The sequence below is a fragment of the Fukomys damarensis genome, unplaced genomic scaffold (genome assembly GCF_012274545.1).
Source record: "Fukomys damarensis isolate Sample0158 unplaced genomic scaffold, DMR_v1.0_HiC HiC_scaffold_15, whole genome shotgun sequence".
Classification (NCBI taxonomy): Eukaryota; Metazoa; Chordata; class Mammalia; order Rodentia; family Bathyergidae; genus Fukomys; species Fukomys damarensis.
The window spans coordinates 6596433-6623940 of NW_022900927.1; the positions used below are offsets into that span (position 1 = coordinate 6596433).

General features: G+C 35.1%; 1 protein-coding gene across 2 annotated transcripts in view; it reads left to right on the forward strand.

Moving 5' to 3' along the window:
* The window catches only part of Rpap3 (RNA polymerase II associated protein 3), a 26956-nt gene extending 172 nt beyond the window's left edge, over positions 1-26784 (forward strand). The window contains exons 1-17 of one of the 2 annotated variants that reach the window (XM_010638344.3): positions 2090-2247; positions 2849-3007; positions 3895-4035; positions 7252-7374; positions 8085-8212; positions 9946-10067; positions 10737-10807; positions 11874-11996; positions 13348-13475; positions 14588-14709; positions 16239-16309; positions 16406-16507; positions 21604-21842; positions 22942-23128; positions 23794-23891; positions 23997-24097; positions 26474-26784. In XM_010638344.3, coding sequence (XP_010636646.1) covers positions 2236-2247; positions 2849-3007; positions 3895-4035; positions 7252-7374; positions 8085-8212; positions 9946-10067; positions 10737-10807; positions 11874-11996; positions 13348-13475; positions 14588-14709; positions 16239-16309; positions 16406-16507; positions 21604-21842; positions 22942-23128; positions 23794-23891; positions 23997-24097; positions 26474-26559 — 2013 coding nt within the window. In that variant the 5' untranslated portion in view covers positions 2090-2235 and the 3' untranslated portion in view covers positions 26560-26784. Of the gene's footprint in view, positions 1-2089; positions 2248-2848; positions 3008-3894; positions 4036-7251; positions 7375-8084; positions 8213-9945; positions 10068-10736; positions 10808-11873; positions 11997-13347; positions 13476-14587; positions 14710-16238; positions 16310-16405; positions 16508-21603; positions 21843-22941; positions 23129-23793; positions 23892-23996; positions 24098-26473 lie in introns of those variants that run through there. The other variant, XM_010638345.1, reaches the window with a different exon arrangement.
* The last annotated feature ends 724 nt before the right edge of the window (positions 26785-27508 follow it).

Sequence of the window (27508 nt, forward strand, 5' to 3'; positions counted from 1 at the left end):
CGCGGCTTTGGGCGTCGCGGCGGTAACCAGGGTAGCGGCGTCCGGGAGTGCACGTTTCCGGGAGGAGCTCGCTGCAGGTGACCCGGGCCTGGACTTTCTGCCTTGCCGAGGGGGCCCCACCTCAGGCGCCTGGCTTGGGCTGCTCGCGGTGGGGACGCCCAAGCCACCCTCCACCTCCCGGATCTTAGGCGTGAAAGTGATTTCCCCCAACTGCTGGAAGTTTCTAGTTCCCTGCCGGGATCTCAACCCATATCGCGGCCCTGCAGCTGCTAGGGGAGCATTTGTGCCGGTGGGAGCGGCCTGGGTGGATGGGTGAAAAGAAAAAAAGAAAAAAAAAAAAAGATTCTCCTACAGTGTCTCGGGAACTTCCTGCACTTCCTATTTTTTGCACCCCTAGCAAAGCATTGCACTAATTTTGTTTTGAATGAGACGCACGTATATCATAATCAGGCATGGAACTGCCTGAAAGCAGTTTAGGCTTAGTTTAGTTGATGAGGCTAGGGGTCAGAAGAGCCATCAGATATCTCTTCCTACTTTCTACAGTGAAATATTTTTTACCCCTTCGAAGCAAATTTTTAATCCCTTCTTTTCGTCTTTCCTCCCCTCTTCTTTAAGGGTTGAGTTTCCCTCTGCTCTTTGGGGAACCTTGCCTTATCGCTCATCTACTTTCCTGTATCTTTTCCTTGTTCCTTGATCATCCAGACAAGATTCAAGAGAAGATTTTTACATTAGTAAATGCGTATTTGATCCCATATAATCTCATTTACTTAACTCATTTCCATTTCTAATTACTGTGGAGTTCCCAATAATCTTTATATGGCTAAATACAGTGCACTTATTTTCCTTATATGCCCTCTGTGATATTTGGCATTGCCAACCTTTCCCACTTTCTTCAACTCATTACCTTTGGTGGTCTGTTGATATCACACTCTAATTTCCTGCTGGCTGTCTAGGTGCTGCTGCTTAGTTTTCCTATGGTGGGACTGCTTTTTCTTTTTCCTGAATCTTAGCGTTTTTCAGGTTCCCTCTACCCCCAGGTAGTCACAATGCCTAAAGTGGTCCAAATCCATGATTCTAGCTCCCAATTGGTGACACTCAAATTTACCTCTAGTCTTTTGTAGCTACCTGCTGATATCACATGAGCACTCAAATTCAGCCTGTCCCAAACTGAAACAATTGGATTGTCCATTTGCCTTCCAACTCTGAGAATTCTTTTCTTTTTAAAATTGTATGTATTTCCTTTTGGGCGTGGTGGTACACACCTGTACACTTGAGAGGCTGAGACAGGAGGATTGCCATGAATTCAGGGCAAGCCTGGACTACATTAGTGAGTTCAAGGTGAGTCTGGTCTATATAGTGAGACCTTGACTCAAAAACCAAAAACCAAAAAACAAATTGTATTTCTTGACACAGAATGGCATCACTAAACTTAACTAGGCTCCCAAGCCAGAAAATTTGAAAGAACATTGAGTTGCTGTACTGTCCAACTTCTCAGTCTAACTAGTTGTTGAGTCATTATTTTACCACCTTAATACCTTCATATGTCTCTCAGAATACAGTATAGGTTAAACCTCTCATGGCCTGGCATTTCAAGATCTGTTCCCTATCTAACTCTTTAATTTTTCTCATTCTCCTTCATCATTCCTTACTCTCCCTCCCCATTCCTGCTGCTAATCACTTGAGTGGCCCTTTTTGAAACCTAACTGCAGTTTTAACATCTTTAGGGGCTCCTCCCTGACACCACCACCCTGCTATCTGATTAATGCCTCTGCTTAATGGTCAGTTCCACAGCATCTGTGAGTGGTTCAACTCAGGCTTCTCTGCCAACGGTTGTTTTACCTTTTGTGTGCTGTTTTGGCAGTGTCTGGAAACAATCTAGGGAAATAATGCTAGCCTGGCCCCTAGTCTATAGAAGAGAGGGTTGTTGCCAACCGTCATACTGAGCAGTGGACAGCACCCTCTCAGTAAAGAATTACTCAGTCCAAAATTTCCAAGTCTGAAGATTGAGAAACCCAGCCTAACAATATTTTGCTACTCAGTACTTCTGTTGTTTTATTTTTCCTTCTTCGTTAGATCAGAAACCTCGCCTTGTTTTTTTGCATCCCTCAATCTTGGTTTGGAGCCTATTGTTACAGAAGTTCAATAAATGGAAGAAAAAGGAATAAAGGAAGTAATTGGGATATGCTTATAAATTCTAGAGATGAGCAGCCATGTGAGAAATGAGCCCATGTTACCATGGGCTACTTGGTAATTCTAGTGATTTTTTAAAAACCCTATTGGCTTTCATTTATGTTGTGTTTCCAGTATGACCAGACAGACACCTTGTGTGCTTATTCAGCAAAGAGTTGACTCATTTAAAAAATGTTACATTGATACTTTCTTTATTCAGTAAGGATGTCTTCTGTGTGTGTATCTTGGCCATTTATGATGTAGTGAAAAATCATTAGGCTTCAGAGAAATAAGTCAGGCCACCTCTGATTTAAGAAGGTTCAATTTAGGATTTTTCAACTTTATGGTGGGGAGGAAGCAGTATGATTTCATAGAAACCATACTTGGAATTTTGGATTTGATCTTTACCTGGGCTGGCAGCATATGGTACATACTCTTGCGATGCTGGGTGGTGACAGTGGGCTGCAGCTCCCACTCATCCCTATGATCGTAAAGGTACAACTGATATTTAGTGTTCTGTTTCGCTAAATTGTACTTGGTAGGTTAGGCAGGTTAAATACATTTTTGACTTACATATTTCCAATTTATGGCAGGTTTACGAAGAAGTAACTCTTAAGTTGAGGGGTATTTGTCAACCTATTTAATTCTTCTCAGAGTTTGGTTATTCAAAACTCTACAGGCCATAATGACTTCAACAAATAAAGCTGTTGAATTACAACTACAAGTGAAGCAAAATGCAGAAGAATTACAAGACTTTATGAGGGATTTAGAAAACTGGGAAAAAGACATTAAACAAAAGGATATGGAACTGAGAAGACACAGTGGTGTTCATGAAGAGGTAAATTAAGAATTCCTAAATTATTAGCTAGTAGGACATTTTATTTTAAAATAAGGGATGGCCTTTAAAACTTTTTGTGAAAATACTGAACTTGAAGTAAATTACTTCACTGTTAACATTTTAAGGAATTTTCCTTTTAAAAAGTCTTCGTAATAATTGTATTGCTTAGATATTTTAAATCTCAGTGAACAGTTATGAAAGGAGGACACTTGAAGGTAAATGAATAGCTTCGTGAAATACATAGGGGGTGTTTGCCATATATGAAAATAATGTGGATAGTAATATAATGATATATGACTTTGTAATATTGGCATGAAAATGTGGATGGTTCTTTTATTTATTTATTTTAATTTTTGAGACAGGGTCTCATTCTGTAATTCAGGCTGGCCTTGAAATCACTATGTAGCCCAGGCTAGCATCAACTCACGAGGATCTTCCTGCCTCTGCCTCCAGAGTTTTGGGATTACTGGCTTGTGCCACCACAGCCAGCCAAACATTTTTTAAAAACAGTGTCTTTAAATATGTCTAGGTTTTTAATATTGTATATGGTGATATGAAGGCACTTCTATTTGTGTTTTATCTGCTGGTCATTCATTGTACTACGATCAGGTAGTTTTTAAAGTTTGAATTTAGGGTTGGAAATTAAAGTTATAATTAAGATTTCCAGGTAATAACTGGTCACTGAACAATTTTCAACATTCATCAAAGGATGAATTGAAAATTTCAAGCATAATTCTTATAAGTGAACATGATAAATTGAAAAACTTGAAAATTAAGTTGAGAAATTACTTGAAAATATAACAGTGAAAAGTTTAAACATTGCTAGTTATACAAAAAATACCAGAGCAGAATGTCCAAAATTGTGTTCTTTTTATTTTTCTCTCTAGAGTTTACCTCCTATTCGAAATGGAAATTTTAGGAAAAAGAAGAAAGGGAAAGTGAAAGAGTCTTCTAAAAAAACCAAGGAGGAGAACACTAAAAACAGGATAAAATCGTATGATTATGAGGCATGGTCAAAACTTGATGTGGTAAGTTGCTCTGGCTTAATTTTTGAATACAGTTTCTCCCTTGGGCGTGGGGGTGTATGCCTGTAATCCTGGCTCCTTGGGAGCTGAGGGAAGAGGACTGTAAATTTGAAAGCATGAGCACCTTTCAGCAAGGACATGGCACTGTAGCTCAGTGGGAGAGCACTTGCCTAGCAGATGTGAGGCCTGTGTTTAATCCCCAGTAGGGCATAAAACAAAACCAAAACTAATTTTTTCTTGCCATCACGAGTCATAAATTAAATGAAAAGTGAGATGTGAAGGTTTTATGGCCTGTGTCATCTTTCTACATTATTTTATGTGGAATAAATTTAATTACTGGATTAGTGTTCTGTAATCCTCTTTCAGTGAATGGTGACTTAAGACAGTCAGGATTCTTTCCTTTTTTCCCTATTTTATCATTCTGGCAAAAATAGTACATAGAGTTGCAGTGGTTACATGTTAACTACACTGTAGTATCAAAACCAAGACATCATGATTGGTACAATGTTTGTATAATTCTGTGCCATTTTATCACATGTAGATCTGGATAACTTCCACTGCAATTAAAGAATCACCAGAGGGGCCAGGGATTTAGCTCAGTGGCGCTGTGCCTGCCTTGCAAGCGCCAGGTCCTGCGTGTGATCCCCGATACCAAAAGAAAAAAAAATCACCACAAAGATCTGTTCTGGCCTCTCATACTATAGATTAGTTTTGTCAGTTTAAGAATTTTATATAAATGCAGTTATACAGTGTGCACTTGTGGGGCTTTATTTGCTAGTATTATCTAATATTAGTGCACATTAAGTGGCAACGTTCTATTTCATTGCTGACAAGAAGGTTGTATGAATATATCATGATCTCTTCATTATCAGTAATTATTGATGAGCAATTTATACACTGTGTGCATTTAGTAAAATGTCATATTGTGCTCCTTAAATATGTTCACTTGTGCATCAAAAATTAGAAATATGCTTAAAATAGATCTTATTAAAATTATTTTATCATATGATAAAAATAAAACTGAAAATATCGTGACAGGATCTATGAAGTGATTTATTACCATGAAAGGAGTATGTGAGTCAAAAGAGATTTTGAATTGCTAAATTAACATGCTATATTTTTTTCTTTGGTAGAGTCAGCTATATTTTGGAAAACATTAAGGTATACGTGTGGGCTATTTACAGTTTGGAGTTGTTATGCATATATCTGCACTGAACATCCTTGAACTTGTCTTTGGATGGAGATTAGTGCCCAGACGGGTTGTTTTGGGTCATAGTTTATACCAGTGGTGGCAGACCTGTGGGACATGTGCCACGGCAGGCTGTTTGTTACCATTGAAAGCTCTAAAAGGTTCACCATCACTGGATATGTATATTTAGCTTTAGAAGATAGCTGTTTTCCAAATTAGTTGTGTTGGCTTTTTCTTAATGAAACCAAGGTAGCTGATTCAAGAGAGCTATCTCTCCATTTGAGTAGTTTGCCATCTGCTTCAGTATTGTCCTAGTATAAAAAAGTATGATTTTGGGTCTTGAATTTATTGCTGTTGGAAGTGATATGTTGTGAGTTATAAAATTTATTCTTAAATGAGTATTATATAGTCATTTTTGTGTGATGTTACCTCTTACTATAGAACCCATTAATTTTCATAAGGAATTGCAAGACATCTTCTCAGATGATTTCAGATAGAAATACTTCCTATAGTCATGTATTCATTCCAGTTTCTGCTGTGTGTAAATGATGCCATCCTGATTGTACCATATTGTTTGAAGTTGTCATTTGAGCATGCCTATAGAAGATACAAGTGTTTGCTTACCATTCTTATAGTTCAGATCTGCTATTGCTTTAATAACCTGTTGTCATTAATTTTCTACATGTGTAAGCATAGCAGGGCTGGATAATATTGGCAGGGTGATTGGTATTGCTAGAATCTTTGTGCTAAAATAGCTAAATTTCACTCTGTTTTAATGTCCATTCAGCAAAAGTCACATTGTACCTCTTAAGTATGATCAAATATGTGTCAATTAAAAATAAAATTATTAAAAATTTAGCTTATTAACCCATTGATGCAGAAGATTGCAATTTTTTGAGTTTTTGCATGAAATTCATGTTACCTAGAGAAATTCGAGGAACTAGAATTTGAAGAAATCCCAGCACTTGGGAGGCTGGGCAGGAGGATAGCCACGAGTTCAAGGCCAGCCTGAACTACAAAGTTCTCTGTTGCAAAAGAAAAAAGTTAGAAGAGAAAAAATTTTATTATGTTCTGCTATTATGGGAGTTCCAAAAAATGGAACATTAGGTTTAAAAGGATTAAAATCATTCTTTTATCATGTATGATAAAAATAGGATTTAGAAAAATTCTGGCAGTGTCTATAAAATTATTTGTTATCCTGAAAGAAGTCAAAAGAGACTGGGAATTGCTATACTAGCATGTTTGTAGTATGTTTTCTTGGTAGAGTCAGTTGTATTTTGAATGTTCTAAAAAACAGAGTAACATAGTGAGTGAGAGTTCTCCAGAGGAGACTGACCTGATCAGTCACTACTAAGCTGAGCGACCTTGAGTAGGTAAATACTTGAGTGCTTTAAGTTCCCTCATGTGAAAAACATTGGTAATTGTATCTATCTCATAGGTTGTTGAGAAGATCAGGAGTTGTATTCAAGAAGTTTTTATTGTTGAGTAAAATAATGAAGAAAAAGCCTTTAAAAAACTTGTCTGCTATCAGGCAGTACATTAATTTCAGGTTATTTGCAGCTGCTCTTATATTCAGCCATAACATCTCACTGTTAAGAATTGCGATTTAGAGATCATTTGTAGACTATGGGCTTAGTTTATATGAGTTCAAAGTCAGATTCTGTAAGTGTCTTAGATTTTGGTTTTCTAAACGGGCATTTTTTTCTCTAGATGGAATAACAATGAGAGGTCTTTTTTTTTTTTTTTTTTTTTTTTTTAAACAGGGTCTTACTGTGTAGTTGAGACTGACCTGGAACTCACTTTGTAGCCCAGGCTGGTCTCGAACTCACAGCAATCCTCCTGCCTCAGCCTCCGAGTGCTGGGATTACAAGTATATGCTGCCACACCTGGTGAGAGTTTTTTTTTTTGGATTGCTTCTTAAATAGACTTTTAGGCCTTTTGATGATAACCAATGTAAGTTGTGTTCAGTATATTTCTTTCTTCTAATGGTCATGTAATTATGACCACTGTTTTCTCACTTATAATTTTAGGACAGTATTCTTGACGAGCTTGATAAAGAAGACAGTACCCATGAATCTTTGTCTCAGGAGTCGGAGTCAGAAGAAGATGGGATTCATGTAGATTCGCAAAAGGCTCTTGCTCTAAAAGAAAAGGTACTTGTTTCAGTTAGTTTTAGGTTCCCTCAGGTAGGAAGGATATGTAGGAAAGCTGTTAATCCTGGAATTTCCTCAGCATGTGTAGTTTAGGAGGTGCTGGGACTTTAAATGATCACTGGTGATGTGCTGTGGGAGGAAGCATTGCATCCTGGTTAGGGCTACGTTCTCTGGAGACAGATTAATTGCCTGGTTTTAGTTTGTGACAATTTCTTTATACAGCCTGTATCTCAGTTTCTTTATTTGTCAAATTAGATGAATAATATTACTGTATTTCAGTGGGTTGTGAGAATTAAATTATTACATATAAAGTGCTTGTATCGTGCCTAGAGTTGTTGCAGTGTTTTTAGTAGTAGACAGAAAAAGTAACTTGAAGTCAGTATGTGATTCTTGACATAAGTATTATCTTCCACTCCATATCATAGGCCATTTTTGGTTTCTTTTGGAGTGTTCAGCATCTCTCTAAGAGAAACCTTATTGCTATAAAACCAGCTGTATTGCTTTACAAAAAGATGGAACTCATCTGTAAACTTTTTTTTGATGTCTTTGTTATGTCTCTGTGGTGTTATGTCTCTATTCACAGTAAAAGGGTAATTCTAGGTATTTTACTCGTTTTTCTGCCAGGGCTTTTGGGTTTTGTCCTTACAATGACTATAGTGGATTTCAGCCTTACATTAAAAGACCATTTTATATAATTTCATTTCTTTCAGGGCAATAAACTCTTTAAACAAGGGAAATATGATGAAGCAATTGAATGCTACACCAAAGGCATGGATGCTGATCCATATAATCCTGTGCTGCCAACTAACAGAGCATCGGCCTACTTTAGATTGAAAAAGTAAGCATTTTCCATAATATATGTGAGTGGCTTATGTGTATATGAAAACTAATTTTTAAAATCTTTAATAAAGTTTTTTATATGGGAGAGATTGAAAATGTATTGCATTTTTTCCACTGTAAATTTTTATAGCTTACACCTTTTTATTATTTTAATTTATGCTATTGTAAATATACTTAAACCATGCTCCCATAGCTTACTGTTGTTAAGATGTGTCTCCTGTAAAAGTTGAATGACTGTTTTTTTTCCTAATTTGTAAAGGGAAAAGATTAGTTGGGTAAAAAATTTTAGAAATTAATTTCCTTCAATTATTTGAAAAAGCCACTTAGCTACTGTTTAGTGTCCAGAACTTTTATTATGGTACACTTAAAATATATTTCAACATTTGTTTACCTTTAAGTCATACTGAGTGTGTTTTTAATATTAAGCAATACAAATGTGTTAGGTTAAAACACAAATATGAAGGAAGACCTTCTTAATGTTATATTCTGAATTTTAGCATATTTTTAGATCTCTGAAATGTATTAATATCCTCATGGTATCATATGTTTGAAATACAAAATATACTTAAAAATAAACCTGTCTACCAATTTAAGACTGAGAATATTAGTGTTATTTTGAAGCTACATTTATATGCCTTTTTATGTTCTGTCTCTTATCTTTCTCTTACCTAACCATTATTTTTTAAATTTTGTGAAAGTTCAGTACTTTTAGTTCATACTGTACTTGTGCAGCTTTAGCTACTTCATGTTAAAATTCTGCTTATAAGTTTATAGATACTAGCAGTAACTTCTCTGACTTAGTGCAGAGCCAAGTGAGGTGCAGTTATAGATCCAAATACAGTTGGACAACTTGACTACAAATCAACTTATATTCATTCCCAGATATTACCCGAGCAGGTGTTGGGGTCTGCTCCATCTGCCTCATCCTCTACCTCATGTCACGATTATCCTGGAGCCAGTATGGCCTCTCAGCCAGCTCTTTCCACCCTCAAGTATAGGCATATCCTCTATCTCATTCTTCAGGAATATCTTAAGTATTCTTGGAATTTTGCTCAGTATAAATTTTACAATCATCAAATTCCTTGACAGATTCTGTTGGGATTTTGATTGGAATTGAATGAGATAGATCAGTTTGAAGACAACTATAAAATTGTTACATCTTTTGTGCCTTACAATAGACAAGTGTGAAATAGCTCCATGTAAGTCTGTCTTTAAAGATCATTGTACAATTTTTGCCTTGGTGTCTTATATTTCTTTTTTGTTGTTATTCTATATGTAAAGCAGCAACCTTGCTGAACTTTCATTATCTTAGCAATGTTTCTAGGCTCTAGATTTTTTTGTTTTTACTTTTTGGGGGAGATGCTGAAGATTCAACCCAGGGTCTTATGTATCTCAGGAAACACTCTGTCACAGAGCTACAGCTCATTTCCAGTTTTCTTCCCTTATATTTCTTTTTCATAGAACTGCATCGAGGAGGTTCTCTAGTACAGCACTAAGAAAAAACAGTGATACTGGGCCTTCTTGTTTCTTGCATTAAAATGAATATTACTAAAGTTTTACCATTAAGAATTATTACTTTTGGTAAGTTTAAATAAAAAGAAGTGCAAAATATGTATAATTGGGACGTAAATTCTCTTTCCAGGGATTAAGGATTTCAGAAACAAATTTTGAAGATTTGGTTTAATAAATGATTTTTATTAATTTTATTTGTTTAAATTTTTTGCATTACAGATTTGCTGTTGCTGAGTCTGATTGCAATTTAGCAATTGCTTTAAATAGAAATTATGCAAAGGCTTATGCCAGACGAGGAGCTGCTCGATTTGCTTTGCAAAAATTAGAGGATGCCAAAAAAGGTAGTTAATATTTTTTAGGTCATCATTATCTAAAAATTCTTTAATAGCTTAATCTAACAGACAGTATGCAAACAATACAAATATTTATGGTTAACTGCCTTCAGAGACCTTTGCATAAAGTATTTTTGTCTTTAAAAGGTATCTTGATATTTTGGGAAAAAAATGTATGATTTGCCACCAAAAGACTTTGGTTCAAATTATCATTCTGCCATATATTAATATATGATAAATAGCTTCTCTGATTTTCAGTTTCTCATCTATAAAACAGATTAAAATATCTTACTAGCTATTGTGGGGCAAGAAGTAGTGCATTTAAAGCTCTAACATTTTTATTTGTAAATTCTATGCTTTCTGTTCTATAAAAATGGATTTGTGCAGTGTAAACAAAAAATAAGAATAAAGTTGATATTTAATCAATTTTGCTTCTTCTTGGTTTAATGATATATACCTCTTCACAGAAGCTGGTGGAAGATGATTTGTTATAGGATTCTGTTAGGATTTTGTCTGCGCTAGGAGGGGATGAAGAGAAGCAGTGTTGATATTTCTTAGTTCTTTCTTCATTTTGCTGTATTATAGGGCCCTCTATATTACATGTAACAGATGATTATTGTTTTATACAAGTATTTTAAATATCTACCTTTTCAAAATTTCTTGTCATATTTTACTTAGATTATGAAAAAGTATTAGAACTGGAACCAAATAACTTTGAAGCCACGAACGAACTCAGGAAAATTAATCAGGTAAACTATAGCTATTGAAGGGAATTGCATATGACCTTTATTTGATGCATTTAAAGCTTTTCATAGAGATTTGTATGATAAAGAGGTTGTCAAATTTGTTTTCTTTGTGCTATAGAATTTTAATTGCAAGTTAGAAGTAGTATAATGGTATTTAAAGGTCTGTATTGATCATCCTCTAAAAAAGTTTATAACTATTGGTGTTGACAGAATTATTTTTTCTTTATTTCACTGATTTTTCACTTTTGACATGTGCTTTGATTTCTGTGCATTTTCTTTGATTTATCTAATGATACTGAGCATTTACATATTCCTCTCACTTTGCCTTTGAATCAAAGTTAATAGTTGTTTTACTAGTTTTGAAACAGTAAAAAAAAATGACATTGATTGGGAGAAATCTGCTTTTAAAATTACCATTACTTAACCATACATGAAATCTGTTGGTCAGTATATCAATTTCATTATAATTGTGAACTGCATCATATTGTATATTATTTTAAGCCAGATAAAGACTGAATATTAAATTTGAGAATTTGATGTTTGAAAAAAATCTCCTAAAACAAAGCCTAATCTTGCCTGAAAATTCAGTAAATGTTTATGGAATAAATAAATAAACGAACAATGACCTTTAGTGGATACTACTTACTTTAATTGGAATGAAAAGCACATTAAAAAATATATAAAATATGTAGCATTTTCTTTTCTCCAGTGCTGGGGATTGAACTGAGGACCTTGTGTGTGTTAGGCAACTGTAACTGTTGAATTACATCTGCAGCCATTTTAAAAATTTTACTTTGAGATAGCGTCTTGCTAAGGTGCCCAGGCTGATCTTGCACTTGGGATCATCCTGTCTTAGCCTCTCAGGTAGTTGGAATTACAGATGTGCACCACCATGCCTGTGTGTTGTTTTGTACTTTAATAAGTAGGATGATTGAAGGTAGAAAATACTATTTTTATTATTTGAATGTGGCAGGAATTTTGACATATTTGAGTAATATATATTTTAAAACCAAATATGTATTCATTTTGCATTACTTGTTTTATTTTAGTTGGTTGCTATGTTTCCTAGGCTTTAACATCCAAAGAAAACTATCCAAAGGAAGCTGCTACAAAGATTAAATCAACTGAAGGAAAGAAAGAACAAATTGGAGAGCAGCAGAACAAGCAGCAAGCTATTTCAGAGAAAGATTTGGTACTCCAAAAGGATTCTAAAATATCTGTATATTTTGCTGAGTGTTTGCTTTTAGTTTGTTGTATATTAACTTTCTGTCTTCTCTGATACTAAAATTTTTCTTGAGGTGGAACTGGAAATTAAATCTACTAAAACTTCTGGAACCTACTGATTTAAAATTTGAGTAATTGATGACAATACATAAATTAAAAAATAATTTTAGAAACATTTAGGTTTGGGAAACAGACTTCTTTTAAGTGTATTAATGTATTTGGAATTATAAATTTAATACAGACATAAACAGTTATTCTTATGTTTATTTCATAAGTTCACACAGGATTATTTCTGACTGAAATTCTTTTACAAATCCTGAGTTGAGGAAATTTATTTATTCATGAGACAGGGTCACACTTTGTAGTTCAGGCCATCCTTGAACTTGTGGTCCTCTTGCCTCAGCCTCCAGAATGCTAGTATCATAGGCTTGCACCACCACACCTGGCTAGATATGTTTTTATAGCACTTTATAGCCTATAGTGGATTCTTAATAAATACTTAGGGAATGTTGTTATCTAAATGATTATAAATAAATATTACATCCTACTACACTTTAATTGATTCTAAATTTAGGCATATTGATGTAACTGAAGTGTGGGCTCTACAATTCTACTGTGTTCTTTTGCAAAAGTTATTTGAGGTATGAAATTTTTTCATATAGTTTCATGTAGTTTCTATTGTAACTAAAAACAGTATAGGCTGCTGATTTAGCTCAGTGGTTCTGCCACCTGCCTTGCAAGCACAAGGTCCTGAGTTTGATCCCTGGTACCCAAAACAACAACAACAAAAAACACAGTATATTATTTGGGCCTTTATTAAAATGTGTGTAATTTTTTTTTTCTTTTTTGGTATTGGGTATCAAACCAAGAGCCTTTTCACTAAGCTATATTGCCAATCCTTTTTAGATTAAAAAAAAAAGTTTTTAAAAAAGATTTTGAATCAGGGTCTTGCTAAGTTGCTTAGGCTGGGCTTGAACTTGTGGTCTTCCTGCCTCATTGTCCCAGACTGCTGGGATCACAGGCATGCACCACTACACTGGCTAAAATGTATTTTAAATTTAAGATTTGCATAATATTTAATAAGAATTATGATGAATTCTGCAAAGTAATATAGTAGTACACATTTTTCTTTTTAGTGCTGTAAAGGCTACCACCATAAAAACCCACACTAGCACAATATCATACATTAGATTTTTAACAATTAAAATATAATTACTGGCATATTTTGATCACTATCTTTGGAGAATTTCCTAAGATTTGAATTCAGAGGATTTTTCTGCATATGTTTTGATTCTTTGTATTTCTCTCTGAAATGATAGGGGAATGGATTTTTCAAAGAGGGGAAATATGAGAGAGCAATTGAATGCTATACCAGAGGGATAGCAGCAGATGGTGCTAATGCCCTTCTTCCAGCGAACAGAGCAATGGCGTATCTGAAGATTCAGAAGTAAGTAGTGGTTACATTTTAATGCTTTTCAGAATGGAAACTTACCATAATTTCATCTTGAAAAACAAAAAGGATGTCAGAGATGTTTAAATTTATTAGAAATTCTGATTTTGTTCATACAAGGTCATTTAAAAGTTTATTTTTTTCTTTTGTTTTTTTGAGACAGGGTCTTGCTATGTAGTTCAGACTGAAGTTAAACTCACTATGTAGACCAGACTGGCCTTGAACTCAAAGAGACCCTCCTGCCTTAGTCTCTGAAGTGTTGAAATTACAGCTGTGTGCCACCAGGCCTAGCTGTCAAAAATATTCTTAAAAAATTTCAAACTTTTGTGAAAATACTGTAAAAGTCCATGCATCTGCCTAGTTTTAACAAGTCATACCTTTGAGCCTTTAGACATTGTGACATTTCATCTTTAAAGAAAATTATATTTTGTACATAATCATAATATTGTGATCATGCCTAGTAAATTACCAGTAATTCATTAATGTTACTTTAAGGCAGGGTCCAGAGGTTGCTTTTTGGTGTGTGTGTGTGTGTGTGTGTGTGTGTGTGTGTGTGTGTGTGTGTTTGTGTGTTTGTGAGAGAGCTGACTAGCTCTTCTCAGCTCTTTGTGATCAGAGTACCCAGTCTCAATGATTGTCAGCTGCATGGTATTTGTGCAGATTATTAGATAATACAGTGTCACATATGTAATAGATCCTTAATTTTGTGTGGTTGTTTTTCCTTAAGTGATATATACTATGAGTGTTAATAAAACTTTATTACAAAACTAATGTCAGCTATAATTCTGCCGTAGTACCTGTGCGTTTGAGGTGGGAGAGGAAATGGCATGTCAACAGTAGTATTCTTTTGTCTCTTCTACTTGCATTTTACTAACTTGAATTCCATTTTTCCTATGGACTCTGTTCACTTTTCCTTAATAGTCTCCTTCCTTACCAGATGGTTCTGAGATTTAGTGAGAATGAAAAAAAAAAGTCTTTTCCCTTAAACATAGATTTGGGAATTGGTAACTGAAATTATATACATTCTCTTAAAATTAGAAACTTAGCTTACATGAAAGTTTTCTATACGCTGCATTTTTTTCTTCTGGTAATTTTCTCATGATCAATAGATACGAAGAAGCTGAACAAGACTGCACACAAGCTATTTCATTAGATGGCTCATATTCTAAAGCTTTTGCCAGAAGAGGAACTACAAGAACATTTTTGGGAAAGATAAATGAGGCCAGACAAGGTAAAATTGTCACACTGTCTGATGAGATCCCCATGGTTTAGAAGCAGAGATTTACATGGCTCTCTCATGGCTCAGGACCCTGAACCTAGAGAAGTACATCTGCTCTGCAGTTTAGATCGTGAGAAAGTGAAGGACTGCATCTTCCACAGTCCTTATCTTTATGGTCACTGTGACTTAACTGCCAGTCAACCGAGGGAAATTTAAAGTAGAGACGAGAAAGAAAGGCCAGAAAAAGGCAAGAATGAAAAGGGAGGAAATCAGATAGAGGATAATGTGACTACTTGTAGTTATGTCTTTTAATTCTTGATGTTTTTTTCTCTTATTTTTTCTATGATCTTGTCTTTTAGATACTCATAAGTCTTTTCAAAGAACTGACTTGGTTCTGTGTCTTTTTTTCTTTCATTTGTTTCTGCTTTGTATTTTGTTCTTTCATTTTTGGGTTTAATTTACTACTTTTCTAACTTCTTTACATAACTGATTTTCAGTCTCTCTACTTTTCTGATATGTGCATTTAAATCTGGCTGTTTCTCTCCAAGACTGGCTATAGCTGCAGCCCTTGACTTTTAAAAATTGTGGTAAAATATATATAACACTACATTTACTGTTTTAATTATTTTTAAATGTATATTTTGGTATCAAGTATACCTACAGCCTAGTGTAACCATCACCACTACCCCATATCTAGAATTTTGTCAATGTCCCATTCTAAAACTCTGTACCCATAAAATAATTCTCCATTTTCCCTTTCCTCTACTTCCTACTACCTTTCTGTCTAAATTTGTTTATTTTAAATACCCCATATGAGTAGAATCCTAACAGTATTTATCCTTTTGTGGCTTGTTTAACTTAGCATGTCTTCAAGGCTTATCCATGTTGTAGCATGTGCCATAATTTATCCCTTTTTAAGGCTACATAATATTCCAGCGTAGGGGGTGAAGGGAGGGCAGGGACAAGGGGAAAAAATGAGAACCAAGACCTGTCATGTAGAGGTACAAGATCCCAATAATGAGTGTAACTGTACTCTATACCTAAAATGTACCAATAAACTCAATTAAAAAAAATTCCAGCGTATAGATTCTCTTAGATTCTGTCTTATATTGGTCAGTTGCTGTGTTATCTATTAACAGTGTGAGATTTGGTAAGTGAGATGAGCTCTAGGCCTCAATTTTGTCATTTGTAAAATGCAGTGGGCTGGGCATGGTGGTATACTCTTAGAATCCCAATTACTCAGAAAGCTGAGGCAGGAAGATTGTAAGTTTGAGGAAAGCCTGGGCAATTTAAGGAGAATTTGCTTTAAAAGAAAAAGTAGAAAGGGCTGGAAATAGAGCTTAGTACTTACACAGTTCAGTCTTAGTATCACCAACAGAAATAAAAACACTTAGCAACACAATAGCACCTATGAAATGTTAGTTTTTATTATCGCTCACCTATTTCCTATTATGTAGTTCAGGTTCCTGAGGTAAAAATGGGATAATTAGCTCAGTGAAACACGCCTATTTTCACTACTTTGTTTTTTAAATTCACTTTAGATTTTGAAACTGTTTTACTTCTGGAACCCGGAAACAAGCAAGCAATAACTGAACTTTCCAGAATTAAAAAGGTAAGGTATTCTTTTTGCCAAAATAAGTCCTTGTTTTCCAAAAGATAATTAACTCGAGAATAATTTGATAGTTATGATTACAAATTTATTTTTAAGGAATTAATTCAGAAAGGACACTGGGATGATGTTTTTCTTGATTCCACACAAAGACAAAATGTGGTAAAACCCATTAATAACCCAGCTCATTTTGGAACAACTGTAAGTAGAGAACTTTATTTGTTCTTTGACATTTAAATATTAGGGTTTGTGTTTTGTTTTGTTTTTTGAGACAAGAGTCTTACTATGTAGCCTAAGCTGGCCTTGAACTCCAAACAGTCCTCCTTTCTCAGTCTCCTGAGTGCTAGATTACAGGCGTGTGCCACCATACCGCTAATATCAGTGTTACTGTAGTAGAATTGGAAACAAACTGTTAAGTTAGTAAAGTCTTCAAAAAATGTTAAAGCTCATGGGGCTATTTGACAGTCTTTTAAGAAATGTTTCCTTCATGTGTGTATGCATATACTAAAACAAAACCCAGTATTCTGTTAAAACTAATATACATTAAATTAAAAAAGAAGAAGAAATGCTTCCTAGGATTACTGATATAATAAAATTAAGGGAAATTCAGCTGTTTAGGTTTCTAGGTAACTTAATATTTCATTAAGGAGTTTCTACATATTTTTCTTACGTAAAGGAATTTGAAGCAGTTTTACACTTTGTAGTAATCAGGTGTTTTTGTATTTTTGTTGCTGTTCTTCCTGGAGTTGGCTGCTTCTTACATCAGCCATGTATCTTATGAGGAATTGGATCTAACTTCAGCACATAAGGCAAAATCTAGAACCTACTTTGGGGCCGTACTGAAGTATTTATCATTAAGTTCAGCAAGTAGTTTTTTTTTTTTCTTTCTTGGAATATTAGAAAAGAAAGAATAGCCGGTATAAATTTAGCAGTTTTTGTTGAACATCTGAAGTTGAATTCATTTAAGGCAAATATATATTTGATGTGACTCTGGTAATTTCTAACATATACAATAAAAGTGGAGAATACATAAGACAGATTAAGGTTTAAAGAATAAAGTGAACAATAATGAACACCCACAAAACTACCAACCAGATCAGAAAATTGAAAGTTATCTTTTCCCTAAAACCTTCCTATGTGTCCATTGGTCACCATCCTCTCCCTACCCCTCTGAAGTATGTAGTAACTGTCATGCCTGATGAGTCTTCGGTAGAAATAACAGTTGTGTAAGGAAACTGGAATACATAGTTTTATCTTTTTATAAAGGGTGAGAGACAGAGGAAATGTGTTTTGCTATGTTTATATTTCATTTTAGTAGCAGACAAAGATCCTTTAGGTTAGTACTTTCACAGTGTTACTGTTGTGACTATATTCTTGGATTTTCTCGGGTAATACTGGTTTCATGTGCCAGGCATAAATCTTCATTATTACATTCATTTGCTATTCTATTCTTTTCAGTTAAAGGTGATTAAATATTTAATTAAGTGTGATTTAAACTTTATTTTTGGCTTTTTGAGACAGGGTCTCACTATGTAGTTCAGGCTGGCCTTGAACTAACTCACTATCCAGCCCAGGCTGGCCTTGAACTCTGCAATTCCCTTGCCTCAGGCTCCTGAGTGCTGGGATTTCAGGTGTATGCCACTATGCTCAGCTAAGTGTGATTTAAACTTTAACATCTTTGTAAGACATTTTACAAAAGATTAATTCACAAGTTTACAGAAAGCCTTTGTTGGGCATTACAGTCCTTAAACCGTAACAAGTACATTGCTATGTGGTAAGTCAAATATTGATAAATGAACCTGTGATACCCTAAGCAACTTTTGCAAATTAGTTGAGCTTCCCTCTTCTTCACTTTAGAAATCAATTTATATTGGTAGTTATGAAAATACCACATGAATTTGAGTCTCTGTGGCAGTACCTTGAAACCTCTATGAAAGAAGTGACCCCTGGACTAATCTATTCTGTAAATTATCCAACACAAACAAAATTAGTATTCTACTGAGGGGAAAAGAAATGCTGCTTATTTTTATAATTTACTTTTGTGGAAAAAAAAGTTGCATTATTTAAAAAAAATGGAGTATATCTTCAATATGTATCCATTTTCCTATGAATGAATCTATTTTCTTGTTCTTTATGGCTGAGTAATATTCCATTTTATAGAAAAACCACATCTTCTTTATCCAGTTTCCAACGGATGGGCAAATGGGCTGTTTCCAAGTTTTAGCTATTACAAACTGTGCCGCTATAAACATGGGTGCGCATACTTCTTTGTGATGTGATTCTTTTAGTTCTTTTGGAAAGATACCCAGCAGGGGGATGGCTGGGTCAAATGGGACCTCCAGTCCAAGCTCTTTGAGGTATCTCCATATTGATTTCCATAGTGGTTGCAGTAGTCTGCACTCCCACCAACAATGGAGAAGGGTTCCTTTCTCCCCACAACTCCGCCAGCATTTGTTATTGTGTGATTTCTTGACAGCAGCCATTCTTTGTCGGGTGAGGTGGAATCTCAGTGTTGTTTTCAACTGCATCTCTCGAATGATCAGTGATGTGGAACATTTTTTCATATATTTACTTGCTGCTTTTACTTCTTTGAGAAATGTCTGTTCATTTCGGATGCCCATTTTTGAATCGGGTCTTTATATTTGGGGGGGGCTGATTGTTTTGAGTTCTTTATATATTCTTGATAATAGTCCTTTGTCTGAGGAACAGCTGTTAAAAATTTTTTCCCACATTGTAGATTGTCTGTTAGTTCTGCTGATGGTTTCTTTTGAAGTCCAGAAGCTTTTTAGTAAGATGAGATCCCAGTTGTTGATTCTATCTGCTAGTTCCCGTGCTACTGAGGATTTGTTCATAAAGTCTTTTCCTATACCAATGTCTTCCAGAGTTCTGCCTAACTTACCTTCCAGCAAGTTTAATGTTTCTGTTTTAATATTTAGATCTTTAATCCATTTGGATTTTAATTTAGTGCATGGCGAAAGATAAAGCACTGAGGGTGGTCATTGAAGATATACTAAGTGAAATAAATAAGTCACACATGTGTAAATACTGAATAGTTTCTCTGGTGTGAATAATCTGCAATAATACATAAGATCCTAATAAGATTAGTGACATTTAGAAATGGGAAGAAAGGAGCTAAAGGTGTAGGGAAGATGAGATGGGTAGGGGAAGGGTAATAAGGGAAAAGAAAAAAATGTGAGATAATGAAAAGATGGAAATAAAGTGTTTGTAGAAGGGGAGGAGAGGGGTGAAGGGAGGGCAGGGGTAAGGGGAAAAAATGCGAATCGAGACTTGTCATGTAGAGGTACAAGATCCCAACAGTGAATGTAACTGTACTGTATCCCTAAAATGTACCAATAAACTCATTAAAGCTGAAAAAAAAATTAGAAGGAAGTTTGATATAATGCCTTTGAGACTTGATTTTATTGCTACTTTGTAAACTTTGAAATCTTGAGCAGATTACCCAGTCTCTCTGTTATCTTTACCGTTTCTCCTAGCAGTAACTCACAGATAAGTATATGTATATCAAAGTCAATCAGTGCATAGATGCTAATTTCAGGTAATTCCAGGTAAAACAAATGTTAATTTCCTCTTTAGACACATATTTTTGAGACCACTGGTCACTAGGAATAATTGTCAGGAAAGAAAGGAAGGCTACAAAAAGAAGGGAAACAGAGAGGATATCTTTCGTATTTTCTTAAATCTTTTCATTTTATGGTTTATTCCTGTTCTTACAGTCATCAGTGGCCTCAATTCCCACTGGGCAGGACTTGATAGAGACCATCTGTGAGGAAATACGATAATTAGGCTCATATTACACGTCTCTTGTCAGTGAAAAGATTTGTTTTTAAATGCAACCACATTGATTTAATTCATATTTTTGCTTGTCAGAAATTGTTGTCTGTTATTTTTAACACTAACATATGTCCATTCTAGGTCATTATCTTTTTTTTTTTGGTACCGGGGATCAAACCTGGAACCTTGTGCTTGAGAGGCAGGCAGTGGAACCACTGAGCTAAATCCCCAGCCCTAAGTCAATATCTTAATAAAACTGGCTGATCAGAGTTGTTAAGTAAAGCAAAGTCCCTAACACTATTCTTTAAAATGGGATGGTTGATAGCATTCTTTTACTAATTTGCTTTTAGCTTTTTAATTTTTGTATGTTTATCCAGTAACAGTTGTTATTCAGTTTTACCTTTACTGTTACGAGAATGGTTTTAATATTGAGTTTAATATATATCAGAACTTTTCATATTTAGAGCTTTGACTTGCAGTGTAGCTGTGCATTTAGAATGAACACATAGAGTACATTGAGGAAAGGTTCTTTTTTTAAACCAAATTTTGAACATATATTGTACATAAGTAAGCAAAGTATACTCCCACTTCTATCACAAAGGTATCGCTGTTACTGATATTTGCAAATTTTTTCTTTTTTCATTTCAGTACCTCTAATGGAATAGTATTACCTCGGTGCATTTCTGCTATGTGTTATTAAATATAAATGAATATTATGAAGTTAATAAATGGGAACTATTTGGTACTTATAATGATTGAAGAAAACAGTGCATGCCATTTATTTTATTAAATTGGAGAACCCAACTTTGTAAATATGATTTGGTGAATCTGTGATCCTGGGCTGGCTTCTCTAGCTGCTGCATATTTAGCTAATGTACTTAGGTTTACAGGTTACTTTGTTTCATACACAGTACCAGCTATTGCCTGTCCTTAGTTTTCCCCTGTTCTGCTTGCCTTCCATTAGCCCACAGTGCTGTTGCTGGCGTGGTCATATTTTCCTTTTGCTTCTTTGCCTCTGGAATAAAGTCCTAACTCCTTGACATGGGTTGCAGATCCCTGTATAATCTGCCTTCAGATGGCCTTTCAGCCCTGTCTGTACCATTCCTCCCCTTGTGCTGCAGTACTGGTCCCCTGCCTCTGGATCCCATGCAACCTTCCACCTTGCCAGTGTCATGTGCCTTTTCTCTGAATGCTTCCCTGGTGTCCAAGCGTACCTCCTTCCTGAGTTCTCTTGGCATTTTGGACTTTCATGTTTCATGTACACCCATTGCCTCATAATTATGTGCACTGTCTCTGTTCCCTGTTTTGACCTGCCTAGAATAGGTGCATAGCTTTTTATTTGTATTCTCAGGCAGAGGATAATTTTTAATTCTGTCTAGCCACTAAATTGAATTTACTGATGACTGGGATATTAGCTTTGAGAATACAGCATTGTTTTAACTTGTGACCCTAAAATGGAAAACCTTTAACATGTTAATTTAAAGAATTGATTTTAATTGTTTTAGAAACCACTCAAGAAGGTTATTATTGAAGAGACTGGTAATTTGATACAGACTATTGATGTGCCAGACAGCGCTACTGCTGCTACTCCAGAGAGTAATCCTATTAATCTAGCAAATGTAATAGCAGCCACAGGCTCTGAAAGTAAGAAGAATTCTAGCCAAGATGACCTTTTGCCCTCAAGTGATACCCCAAGAGCAAAAGTATTGAAAATAGAAGAAATTAGTGATACTTCAGCTCTGCAGTGAGTAGAAATACTGTTTTTGATAATTATCTATCTATAATGATGGCAATTCCACTGGAAATTTAATATTACCGGGAAGACTTCTGATTTGTTCTTTGCATTAGTATTTTGAACAGTCTAGCTTCATATTCTCAGTTTTCTTTTGTATGTGTACCTGCTGTGAGATTTTGCTTAAGGAATAATCTTTATCTCTTTACTATAGTGGCCAATACAGAGATGATTTAGAGAGGATAACCAGGTGTCTTGGTCAAATTGATTTTGTTCATTTTCTTTAGAACTTCAGGATATATTTTATTTAATTCAGCAAAAAATTAGCTTTTACTTATTTTTTTTTTTTTGGTACCAGGGATCTAACTCAGGTCTTTGTGTTTGTGAGGCAGGCAGTGACACCACTGAGCTAAATGCTTGGCCCCCAAAAATTAGATTTTAAAAGGAAACTTTATAAAAATGTAGAATTTAGACATTACCATTATCCCATCCATTGATACTGCAGTCTGTTTGGCACTTTTTAAATATTGCTTGAAGTTTTTAAAAAAGCTTGTTCATAAGTGCTTCCTTACTGATGAAAATACAGAAAATGTAGAGTACATTTATTTTGGGCTATCAGTTAGTTTCACAAGTAGTCATATACAGTTTTAATTGCCGCTTAACAAACTATGAAGCTTTTTAAAAAAATTTTAAACTTTGAACTGAAGTACTGTGGTAGTTTTATTTAAAGTAGTAGTGTGGATTGTGGGAAAATCCTAAACTGGAAACTGTTTTAAAGGAAGAAATAGTTCTTGAAATACACTGAAGCTCTAATTTGCATTTTCCAAAGGCTGAGTTTTGTGTGTGTGTGAGACACAGAGTGCTATGAGATGGTGTGCTCAAGGAAGGCCATGGCAGCCCTCAAAGGAGAGTAGTCATCCAGTAGCCAGAATTGGAGAATTTGCAAGGGCATAGTCTGTTTTACCGAAAAGTATGTGTGTATACACCGTCCAATACAAATGGCATGATATCAATAAGTTAGAAGTTTAAAATATCTCTTGCTATTTCCTTTTTTGAGCTATAATTATTGTTCTTTTCCCACTGATTGACTGATGCCTGTGAAATATTTCAGACCGCGAGTCAGTTTGAGACAGGATGTATGTCGGTCTTCCAGTGAGATGATTTCTACACAGGTGGAACAAACCCCTGCTCAGTTTGTCACAGCTGTTCTACCTTCAATTCCTGCCAACTCATTCCAACTTGAATCTGATTTCAGACAGTTGAAAAGTTCTCCATATATGTTGTATCAGTATTTAAAGGTAAGAAAGAGGGAGCTAGTAGTTCTTTTAAAAGTAAAAGGTGAAGCAGCTTCTTTTGTCACTGTGTTATAATAGTAGTGCTATATAACACCTGTCTTTTGGATAATATGATTGTAAATAATGGTTTTTATCCCTTGCCTAATATATGTATGTCCTCTGGCCTGGAACCAGGGGCAACCTTGATGTTTTTCTTTGGAAGTAGGTTCTGTGTTAAATTCTAATGCTAAGATAATCTAATTTCCTGTTTCAGAGTTTAAACTTAATCCTTCATCCTTCAAGACAGGAAAAGAAAGCTAAAATGCATCAAATACTTTCTGTGTGCCAAACAATGCTTGCAAGATTTAGGCAATTAATTTTCCTGAAATTAGCTTTTATTTGCTTTTTAAGAAAAAGAAATCATGAAGTTCAGTGAATAGTCTTTTCAAGCATCATGATGGTAACACCCCTTTACAGTTACTCAAAACAATTCCAAATTTATTATCTTATGTAATTCTACTTTTTAAAACCTATAGTTGCTGCTCTTTGAGAGCTCTCTCAAGTCTGTCTCTTAGAATGTTGAAGTATTAATGCATACTAATTATTCTTACTATTTTTACCTCAGCAATAATTACATAATTTGTGAGATGTGAATATTGCCATAATTTAATTTTCTGGTTTTTTTCAAGCAAATTGAACCATCCTTGTATCCAAAGTTATTTCAGAAAAATCTAGATCCAGAAGTGTTCAATCAGATCATTAAAATTCTGCATGACTTCTACATTGAGTAAGTTGAATTTTAAATTATATTCTCCTAGGGTAATGCTGTGTCCAGTAACTGTAGTAAGCAGCTTTTAACTGATAATTTGTTTTTATATTTGTACTATTTCAGGAAAGAAAAGCCGTCACTTATCTTTGAAATCTTACAAAGACTTTCTGAACTAAAAAGGTTTGATATGGCGGTGATGTTTATGTCAGAACCTGAGAAAAAGAGTAAGTTCTAAGGGTAAAAGCTTTCTATATCGACTTACTTTTATATATTCCTTTATTATTCAACGAATGATAGCAGGCATTTGTTGACTATTTACTATGTACAGAGTATTAACAATTAAATATAAATTAACTTCCGTTAAAGTACAATTTAATTAAATACAGTTAAAGCTATAGTTAGTAACCTTAACAGAATTATCCAGTGTAGGTACGATTGATTTTCCCAAAGGAAAAAAAACAAAGAAAGAAGCTGAAGCGTAGAGAAATTAACGAATTTGGCCCAAGTCATAGTGAGGAAAGCCATTCCCAGCATCTGAGTGCAGGCAGTCCAGTTCTGTAGCCTGGGCCCTTGGGACATGCAGAGAGTGGCACGTAATGGTTGAGACCTGCCTTCATGGAGCACAGTGCCAGGCCTGGTGCCTCATTTGTATCTCATCCTTTCTGAGGCAGGTAATTTCCTTGAGTTTGTTTGATTGCAGCGGAATTACTGAGTCAGTTAGATGAAGGATCACTTTTGAGAAACCCTAATTAAAGTAAAATCAACCTATGCCAAAACTTGAGTTACTCAGAATTTTGGGCTATGTTCTGTTTTCAGGGAAAAAGAAAAATCATTCAAATACAAGAGTGCCATTTTTTTAGTTCTAAAAATTAGAAAAATGTCAGTGTACCCTTTTTAAATACCTCCTATTCTAAACATATTTGGGACTCCTGTTTTTGTTTTTAGTAAACTTGAAAAAATTTTTTGTGTTATGTTGGGGATCAAACCTACGGCCTTATGCATACTAGGCTAGCGCTGTACCTCTAAGCCCAGCCCTCTGATTTCTTCTTTGTTTCTAGCAGCAACACTGAATGATTTTGAGTAGTAAGAAAGATACTGTTTACATTGTGCTTAGGAAAGTAAACATATACTTTATTTGGATATTTTTTTTTTAATAGGCTTTACTTCTAGGGCTGGGGATTTATCTCAGTGGTCCACCTCCTGCCTTGCAAACTCAAGGGCCTGAGTTTGGTTCCTGTACCACCCCCCTGCTCCAAATAAGCTTTAGGTCTGAAGTTTCTGCTTTATCTTTTGTCAATCAGAAACACTTCCTGAAATTCCTGATAAATATTCCTTTTTTTTTATCACTCTGTCCCAACACACTGGCTTTTTATCTTTTTAATGCACCAAACTGCTGAACTTGATTTGACCCCAGGGATGACCCCAGTGACTTTGTTTTCACTGTTCCTCAACCTAGAACACCTTCCCACACAGCCTCCCTTGGGGCTTCCTCATGTCATTCAGTTTTCACCTAACTACTTCCACCTTGAAGACACCTTTCTTCACCAGCCTGGTTAGCGTAACTGCCTGGCTTCTGCCAGTCCCCTCACCCTCTGTTATCGTATTCATTTTTCTGTACAATACCTAACTAGCTGGCAGTGTTTTTTGCATTGTTTTATTTCTCTACCCCAGAATTAAAGCTCCATGAGAACAGAAACTTTGTCTACTTTATTCACTAGACCTCAGTGCTGGTACTTAATAACCTCTCAGCATAAATGTGCTGAATGCACTTCTTGTCCCTCTGGTGTGATTTAGTTGAAGGTGTAATTAGAACACGTGAGCTCTTCAGACTGCCCAACCAGCAGTATCTTGGTTGGGTGACCACCATCTGCTGAGTTAAACACAGGAAGCTCTTAGAGCGTTCTGGTGTATACTGAGCATTCAGTGTTAGCTGTTGTCATTTTGGTCATTGCCATTATCATTAGTAACTGTTAGCGAGTTTTCCAGTTTATTATTGAGAAGTGTGAACTATAACAGTGTTTTCCGAACTGTTGAATGTGGATCCCTCAGTGGTACAAATGATGGTTTTACATAATTCATGGACAAGTTGTTTTTAGTCTTCAATGGTTATATATTTTATTTTATTATGTAATCTCAAAATAATATATAACTGGACCATCCAGTTATATGATTTCATAGATACTATTGCTGATTTTCAATTTACAGTAGTGATTATAAAGTTTTAAAATACAGTGATTTAAATTTTAAAAACAGTTAATTGAAATAAAAAATATTAGGTAAAAGTATACTTGTTACAGAGTGCAGAAACTTTTTAGGATAGTGTGATGAGTTAAGTTTAATCTGCAAGATTAATGCCATTGAGGACGTAGGGGAAATTTTATACTATGAGAGCAGAATATTCTGTGAAAGTATATTATTGGCTTTCTGTAGAATTTTTATACTCAGATTGGCTTTTTAAATGTGTGAATTGGAATTTATAATTAATTTGAATTATTGTCTTTAAAATATAAAAAGCTTATTTGATAGATTTCATTATTCCCTTTACATTTCAGCTTTTAAAAATGAAATTAAAACAGAGATTTTTCTTTTTTCTTTTTCAGTTGCACGTGTATTATTCAATCACATAGACAAATCAGGATTAAAAGATGATTCTGTTGAAGAACTCAAGAAAAGATATGGTGGTTGATTTCCATTTTTACTGAAATTATTGTTTTGACTTACATAATTTTTTTTCTATTGAAAATAAAGTTTTTTTTAAGAAAATGAAATCCTACAGGAAAGACACTTTTTTGGACATAAGTTACTTATAAAGTGAATTGTGATCTAACTAGTGAGAAATGTATTCAAGTGAACTATTTTTTTTTTGGTACCGGGGATTGAACTCCGGTCCTTGCGCTTGCAAGGCAGGACACCGAACCGCTGAGCTAAATCCCCGGCCCTCAAGTGAACTATTTATAAATCCTTTTCTGAAAATAAAAATATAAATATAGATGAGTTGTATTTGGCTGTAGGGATGGAGTGAAAGTGGGAGCCAGATGACGGCTTTCGGTGAGGTGACAGAGATGCCAGTTTTCTGAAAGTGACCAGCAGCCATGGGCTTTGTTTGAAGATAACAAAGCATAATTGAGGTCCACTGTGTGTTATGTGCACTGCCCATTGTCCCCTGATTTGACAAGTCATGGAGCAGAGGTACCACATGCCTCATGACTGTTGTGTGGCATGTTCTCTTGGAGGACAGAGGAAGACAGTGGGTTTCAGGTATGTGCAGTGGGGCAAGTCAGTAGGGTCAGTGACAGTTACTCATCTGTTCAGTTACTGAGTCTACATTGGTTGTCTCCTGGAGGGTCTTGTATTTTGTATGAGGACAATTGAGCATTCTTGTGTTTGAAACACCAACCTTAGAGAGATTGAGGGAAAAAGGGAGTAGACACACAGTTGACATGTAAAACTAATTACTTAGGCCCTGTTAGAATAATTCTTCCAGTTTATTATCTCTTCAGAGAGTAGAGTGTGAGAAAGATATGCCTGAATTCTAGGGGTCTGTTCTACTACTTGTGGTTTGTTTTACTGATTGCCATGTTAAGTTACAAGACAGTGAACTTTCTAGTGATAACTCTGAATATCTAGTTTCATAT